At 31.8% G+C, this 8,456-nt stretch overlaps 1 protein-coding gene across 1 annotated transcript; it reads right to left on the bottom strand.

Moving 5' to 3' along the window:
- Positions 1 to 139: 139 nt before the first annotated feature.
- LOC126744931 (uncharacterized) lies at positions 140 to 5,989 on the bottom strand. Its single transcript, XM_050452530.1, has 2 exons — positions 5,208 to 5,989; positions 140 to 418 (listed from the first exon to the last, which is right to left on the bottom strand). The coding sequence occupies exons 1-2, from the start codon at positions 5,521 to 5,523 to the stop codon at positions 240 to 242; spliced, it is 495 nt and encodes a 164-aa protein (XP_050308487.1). The 5' UTR covers positions 5,524 to 5,989; the 3' UTR covers positions 140 to 239.
- Positions 5,990 to 8,456: the final 2,467 nt, after the last annotated feature.

The raw sequence follows: 8,456 nt of genomic DNA, 5'->3' as shown, positions 1-8,456 counted from the left end.
GGTTGGTATATAAAGTATTGGCTACTCGATACATAACAGTTAGGAACTATAAGGAAATCTACTACAAAAGGCCTAATTTCATAGATCTATAGCAACTAATGTAGTAAGTATATAAAACAATCCTGCAGACTTTTCTTGCCCCAGCGTAAATTCTTGGGTTTCTCCTCACCACCTCAGTCAAGAATTTTCCATCTGCACCCCCATTAATTTAGTCATTTTAAATAGAAATAAGTCTTTAATCAGTCACTATCATTAAATGTATAGTCACTAATGAGTTTTTTAAAAAAGACATTTCCGCTTCTCAGCTGCTCGAAATTGTTAAAATCGTCGTATTCCGCGATGGTTTTGGCTGTGGTCGGTTGCTGGGCGACGGGACTTAACCGTTGGCTCTCCATCAGTTTGAAATGACGCTGCATTTCTGCAAAAAAAAAATCAATTTTTAGGTGTGATTTATCGTAGAATTAAAGTTCTATGATTTTAGGTGGTAAACGTGTCAAAAAGTGTCATATACATAAGTATAAATATATAAAAATAAATAGATCACTATTGTTTATCAACATCCAAATTCCTAAAACCCGGTCAACAGATTCCAAAAACCGGTGTATTAGCGAGAAAATAAATCAGTATATATTAAAACATGAAACAGGTCATTTACAGACAGGTCGTTTATTAATATCATGGTTCTGTTAGATGATTGGCAACGTTGGAACTCTGGAAAATTGGAAAAAATACAAAATCAGCTTAATTCTCTGGACGACCTAAAGCAGTACTTTCTCTAATTCTGGAAAACGTGACAAAATGATCTTATATTTACAAATACCTCGAAATTGCAAAAAAATACTCTGGAAGAATGATTTTAAATTCAAATAAACCATAAGAAATAGGACTATCATAACCTAAGAAACGTGGAAAATTATTTCAGATGCCTAGAAAGTTAGACACTTTTGATAGTCAGGAAAAAATGCTCTCGAGGGTCTGAAAAGCATAAATATTTATTTTAAATGCCTGAAAAAAATTATAAATAATTCAAGGAAAATATAAGAAAATCACGTGAAACGAAGACATTCCAAAAGTCTGGAAAATTATTTCAGATCGTTAAAAGAGCTACGGAATTATTCCAAAAATAAGGAAAATCTTTAAAAACCTAGAAAAATTATTCCGATTGCCTGGAAATTTCAGATCCTAAACTATTAAAATATAAGTTTTGAAAAAATGTAAAATTATTTAAAATTTTTGGAAAACATCGATAAATTAAGTGAAATACTTTAATTTTCAAAAGTTTGGAAAACATGGGGAATTATATAAAGTCCTATATAATTCCGACTTTATAATATAGAATATTATAAGTCCGTGGGAGACCTAATAGACTGGAAGCTATTTGATAGCTTACAGTTTCATTAGCCTTATTTATAACCTGGAAAACATTGAAAAATTAGTGATTAATAACACCTGTAAGGATAAAACGATGACTGAAGCAACAAACTGACCCGAAAAGTTTGGTAAAATTATTTCAAATGAAAGGAAAACGTAACAAAGTGATGTAAAATGAAGAATTCCAAAATCATAGAATACATGGAAAATTATTACAGATCCTTACAAAACCTACAGAATTACTCCAAAACCATGGAAAATCATGACAAATCTCTGATTGCCTAGAAAAATTACTCCTGATTGCCTGGAAATTATGAACAATTATTTTCGATTCTCAGAAGTCTGAAAAGAATGCTCTTGAGAGTCTGGAAAAATTAAATATTATTTAAAATCCCTGAAACCCTGGAAAAAAATGCTCTGGAGAAATCACTTAAAGGGGTTGCTAATTAAAAGGAAACTAGAAACTACTTCAAAAACATGAAAAATTATTACAATCTGCATAAATAAAAAATGCCTGGAAAAAATGATCCTGAGAACTTAAAATTAAAAATTATTTTAAAACCCTTAAAAATTACTTTGACGGCCTGGAAAATACAAAACGTTATTAAAATCTCCTACTGAATAGAAACCTACCGAATTACTCTAAAAATTGAGAAACTAAAAGAATGACGTCAAAGGCCTGGAAACACAAAAATGTACTCCGAAATCTTAGGAAAATGTAAATGTATTTAAATACCTGGAAGTATAAGAATAACCTTGGAAAGTATGAAATATTGCATCAAGTGCCTGGAATATAAAAGGAGTCCTTGTACAGCGCAGAAGGAAACGTAAAATTCCTTGAAGACATAAAATATTTTTTATCAAATCCCTGGATATTTGCCTATTCTGTTACATTATTTTTAAAACTATGAATTTCCAAGTTTCCAGTTTTTTGCTAATAAAACTCATGACATAATACTACCCAGTTTTATAGGCGTTTTATCCTAAAACTGCTCCTAATCCCTTGAGACGGTTTAGAATCACGCAACATTCTAGTTTCTCCATTATAGTAATTTAAAGGCTTTTTCCAGGTTACATCTTTAGGGGCCTAATAAAGAACAAAGCCAAAAGTCAAATACATTTTTAACGGATTTTCACCTTTATATACATCCTCAGGAACTCCGCTATATTACAGTATAAAAGAAATATGGAAATATTTTAAGTGGCTGCCATGTTATCCCTGAAAATGCATTTCAAAACCTGAAATATGGTGGCTTTTGGACCTTGGTTGACAAAATTGCCTTTTGAGGTACAAGAAATGTTTATATGTGAAATGATTGGGTAAGAAATGCTATTTCTTTGAGTAAAATCCTTTTAAGAATATTCTTGTTATTTATAAAAATATTCCCTCATCAATCGTAATCTTGAAATATGCGTTTCAAAACCTCAATTTGGTGGCTGCTAATTGGTGACAAAACTGCGTCTAACTCAAAGAGTCGTTGAGGTGCAAGAAATGTTCATACATGAATTAATTTGGAGAGAAACGCTCTTTCTTTCACTAAAATCCTTTTAAGAATATTCCTATTAATTCGTGAAAATATTCCTAAGAAAAGTGGAAATTTGTTAGGAAAGCTAACAAAAAAATTCTCGTACCAAAACTGCCCTAAATATCCAAATCTTTCACCCAGAATCACGTTTTTATCCTCAAATCCATCTTCAGGAATTGCACTATATTAATTTGAAAAATATATAAAAATATCTCTAGTGGTTCCCAAGTTATGATCAAAAATGTCCAGTAATGGTTAAATATTGTAATATTGCAATATGCGTTTAAAAAATCTCAAATTTGGTAGCTGTTGGACCTTGCATGACAAAACTATCTCTAACTCGGAGACTTTTTGAGATACAAAAAACTTTCATATATGAAATTATTTGAAAAGAAGTGCTCTTTTTCGCACTGAGACCTTTTTGAGAATATTCCTATTATTTTATGAAAATAATAAAAATAAAAATTGGTTACGAAAAAAATGCCTTCACTAAAATGCCCGAACTACCAATAATTTTTCAAGCAGAATTACGTTTTTATCCTCAAATCCATTCTCTGTAACTGCACTATGTTAATCTAAAAAAAAGTATGAAAATATTTATTTTATTATATATAAAGTATTAAATATGTTGAGCAAATTGCTTCTCACTCAAGGAGTTTTTGAGGTACAAGAAATGTTCATACCTATATGAAATTTTTGGACAAGAAAAGCTTTTTCTCTCACTAAAACCCTTTTGAGAATATTCCTATTACTAGATGAAAATATTACTAAGAAAAATAAAAATTGGTTAGCAAAAAAAATGCCGCCAATCAAAACAGCCCTAACTACCCAAAATCACGATTCTATTCTTAAATCCATTCTCAGCAACTATACTATAATAAAATAAAAAATGAAAAAAGTATGAAAATGTTACCAGTGGTTCCCAAGTTATAGCCAAAAATTTCCAATAAAGTTTAAAAACCTTGATCTTATTGAAGTATACGTTTCAAAACCTTAAGTTTTGTGGCTCTCGGAACTTATTGGCTGACAAAATTACCTCTAACTCGGAGAGTTGTTGGGGTAGAAAAAACATTCATATGTGAAATTATTTGGAAAGAAATGCTTCTATTACCTGGTGAAAATATTTTCAAGTTAACTGGAAATTGGTTAGGAAAGTAAGCATACAAAATTTCCCAACCAAAACTACCCTAAAACTAATCATGAAGTATGTGTTTCAAAACCTCAGATTTGGTGCCTCTTGGACCTTGGTTGGCGAAATTGCCTCTTGCCAAACTTAGAGTTGTTCAGGTACAAGAAATGTTCATACATGAAATTAATTGGAAAGAAAAGCTCTTTCTCTGACTTAAATCATTTTAAGATTATTTCTATTTTATGGTAAAAATATTCCCAAGAAAAGTGAACATTGGTTAGGAAAATTAGCAAAAAAAATACCCAAACCAAAACTGTCCTAAATCACGTTTTTACCTTCATATTCATCCTCAGGAAGTGTACTATATTAATCTAAAAAAAGTATGAAAATATTTCCAGTGGTTCCCACGTTATTACCAAAAATTACCAGCAATGCTTAGAAATTTTGATGTTGCAATATGCGTTACAGAACCTCAAATTTGGAGGCTCTTCGACCTCGGTTGACAAAATTGTCTTTAACTCAAAGAGTTGTTGGTGTTCAATAAATGTTCATATATTAAATGGTTAGACAAGAAATGGGTTTTCTCTTACTAAACTCCTTTTGAAAATATTCCCATTAAAAGTGAAAATTGGTTGGGAAAGCTAGCAAAAAAAATGCCCTAACGAAAACTCCAATATATTAAAAAGTATAAAAATATCTCAAATTATGATAAAAAAAATGTCCAGTATAAATCTTGATATCGCAATATGCGTTTCCAAACCTTAAATTTGGAGACCATTGGACCTTGGTTAACAAAATTTCCTCTAATTCAGAAAATTTTTGGGGTACAAGAAACGTTCATATATGAAATTTTAAGGAAATAAATACTTTTTCTCTCATTAAAACCCGTTTAAAAATATTCCTATTACTTAGTGAAAATATTCCTGGCAAAAAGTGAAAATTAGTTAGGAGTTAAGCTGGCAAAAAATCCCTAACAAAAACTGCCCCAGTCACAAAATCTTTCACCCAGAGTCACGTTTCTACCCTCAAATCCACCATCAAGAATCCCTTTATATAAAAATAAAACAAATCTAAAAATATTTTAAGTAGGTCCTAAGTTATGATAAAAAATGGTCACTCTGGAATAAAATTGCCTTTGACACAACCCATTTTTCTGAAAAACGGTGATTGTCTCTCAATACCTGTCAAAATACTGTCGCATCTGCTCCCAGTGTACACTTGCCTCTCCACCACTTTGGCAGCCCCACGTTGCTCCCCATTCCACAAGAATACGTAATAAAGCGACAACATTATCGCCGCCAAAGACACAAAGAACACATAAGCGACCACAGTCAACACCCGCACCAGCTTCTTTTTATGTTTCGGTTCGTACAGTCGATCTTTCGCTTCTTCCCCGGCAAATTTCACCGAGGGGGGGTTGTTTTCCAGCATCGAAGCGGTTTTCCACTGTTGCGAGTCGCATTTCGTTAATTTAATCCCGTTGGATTTGTAGGACATTATTAACGTGTGTCTGTACAGTTTAAAAGATCCAAGTAAAGTTTATATTAAGGAATCAAGTGCACTACTTCTAGGACTGATGCTCGCTTTATTTTTCCTGCTACACAATCGATCATTTTTCCGGCGGAAAGTGTGTTAGTTGGTTAATTTTCTTTCCCGTGGGGGGGAAATTAGGACGACCAGATTGTTTTGATTTTGTTTTGCCGCCGGGGTTCAGTGGCCCGGTTATAGCGAGAAATCGATAATTTAGGGAGGTGTGGGTTGCCCCACGTTGTCGCTTTCGGGCGGGAAAGATTATGCGCCTTGCCTGGAAAAAAGGTTTGCAAAAGGGCACTAACGTGTACCGGGGTGTGTTTGTTGCTATGCCTTTTGATTTACGGGGGGCATCTTGAAGGTATTCGGGGTAAAAATGCGAGAAAAAACAGTGCGTCGGTCTTCCATAAAGCCTAACAAAGAAGGGTTAACATTTTCTAACCTCTTACAATTTTTTTGGAACGCGATAGTGCATGTCTGGAATTTTTTTTTAAATGGAGTGTCATTCTTGTTATTTCATTTTTGCGACCACCTTAGGCTACTTAGTAGTATATGGGCTAAATAAGGCTATTTTGTCATGAGCAAATTGACAACAAAAAATAAAAAATCACTACCTGATTTAATTTCATCTTGATATCAAAAAACTTAATGTCACTGTTAGGTTAAATATTAATAATGCTTAATAATAATAAGAATAATAATAATAATTACAAATCGTTTATTTGCCCAATTTACAATAAAGTAGGATATCTTAACTACATACAAAGATAATAAATATCATATGTTTTAAAATAAAAATAAAAATTATCCATCATATAGGCAAAAAGGAGGCTAAAGGCAATTTAAAAAAGATTCGTGTTTAACCTCCAATAAGTTTTAATATACCCAATACTTATTTAATAAGGGCGACGATTGCCAGATATACCCATTCTACCGCAATAAATATTTTTTGTACTTATGTTTAAATACGCTTGTTGATACATTTTTAAAGGAATCCGGTTGTAAATTAAATAAATATTATAAGAAAATGACCGCTGATAAAAACATAATGGTATGCAAAGGCGGAGAAATTAGACCTCTATGCGTATTTTATTTAATAGATACGAGTTAAAACCTGTTTACCGAGTTATACCTGTTTTATTTTATATTACTAGTATAAATACAAAATAAAACAGGTCCCAATATGGAACCTTGCAGTACTCCACATAACTGAAACGCAGTAGATGAAATGCCCTTACTTGTTTCAACGTATTGATTTCTATTGGTTAAATAGCTTTTAATAATATCAATTGCATCAGAGTCAAACCCATTATAGCCTAAGATTGCGTAGAGTAATGTATGATTGATACGATCAAATGCTTTACTGTAGTCGATAAGTACTAAAGCAGTGACCTTACCCTGATCAGTAGCCTCAATAATATCTGTGATCTTTAAAAGTGGTACAGCTATGATCTAAACCCTGACTGAAATGCCGGTAAAATATTATATTTATCTAGGTACTCCCTAACTTAGACATTTAATATCTTTTCCATGACTTTAGAAAGAACTGGCAAAATACTAATAGGTCTTAAATCAGTAAAGTCCACACACAACATGTCTAGATTTATTTGATCCGCCACGATAGCAAGTGATTTAATTTCGAATGAATATTTTCTCACAATATCAGTGGACACGGTATAAAAATTAAATTTTGATAAAAATTTAGAAGATGCACTGAATTGTTGTGCGATGAGGCCTGTATAAAATGATTATTTATAGAATTGGGGACATTAAGATGATCGGGTAATTTGTTAATTTTGCCATTTGAATATATATTAAGTTTCTTTAGACTTTGCCAAAAAAATCTTTTTATCTTTAAAACCCATAGTTACTATATGTGCAGGGTATTGTTGATTTTTAATTTGTTTGTATTAGTCCCAATTTAAATCAGTTTTAGTCTTTTGATATATTTTTTGTAGGCTTTGTTCTTCAAACTAGGCTTTGGGTTAGAGGTGCTAAAACGTCAAACAAATTTATCAAAAAATTATTTAAAGCAGCGACTTTTTCGTGAACTGTTTCAAAATAAATTATGTGTTCAAATGGGGTGACCTGTAAAAATTCGTTAAGCAATTCTCTGTCAATGTCTTTGAGGTTTCCTGACATAAATTTAAGGTTTTTGTTAGTTTTTTTGCTTATTATGTTGCAATACGTCAAGAAATGGTCAGAAATTTCTAAATCGCTAATACCCGCCTTAAAGCTTGTTTCGTCATTTGGAATCAAAATTAAATTCGGAAGTACAGATGATGTCCTTGTAACTCTTGTAGGTTCCATTATAAGTTATTGCAAATTTAAAGATTCTACATAATCACAAAAAGTTGATAATAATGATGTTCCATATTTAGAAGGTTCAAATTTATATCACCGCAACATATGATTTCCAAAGGCTGAAAATCAGCCAACCTTTTTTCAAAAGTCTGTAGAAAATTATTGATACCTTTGGGAGGTCTGTAGACGACACTAACCATATAATTTTTATGAAAAAAATTTAGTTGAAACCATAACTCTTCTCAAGTTTCAGAAACCATATTAGAAAATTGTAAATAATTTTTTATATAAAAAGCCAACTCACCACCTCTAGTTTTTCTATCATTTCTTAGAATGTTATACCCATTAATATTAATTTCGATAATAAAATATTCGAATTTAACAAAGTTTCAGAAATTCCTACAATATCATAATCACCCTCATTGATAATTTCCTTTAGTTCTGCATAAGAAAAAATATAATTTTGTTAAGTCAGGCGATCTGGCTGGCCAATTAATAGGTCCATTCCTTCCAATCCATTTTCCTTCAAAGGTCAAATTCAAATCCGTTAATAACACATCTAACTCTTGCTCCTGATTAGTATTTCCTCATTCTTT

The sequence above is a fragment of the Anthonomus grandis genome, chromosome 1, assembly GCF_022605725.1.
Source record: "Anthonomus grandis grandis chromosome 1, icAntGran1.3, whole genome shotgun sequence".
NCBI lineage: Eukaryota > Metazoa > Arthropoda > Insecta > Coleoptera > Curculionidae > Anthonomus > Anthonomus grandis.
This window is presented reverse-complemented; position numbering and strand designations above follow the sequence as displayed.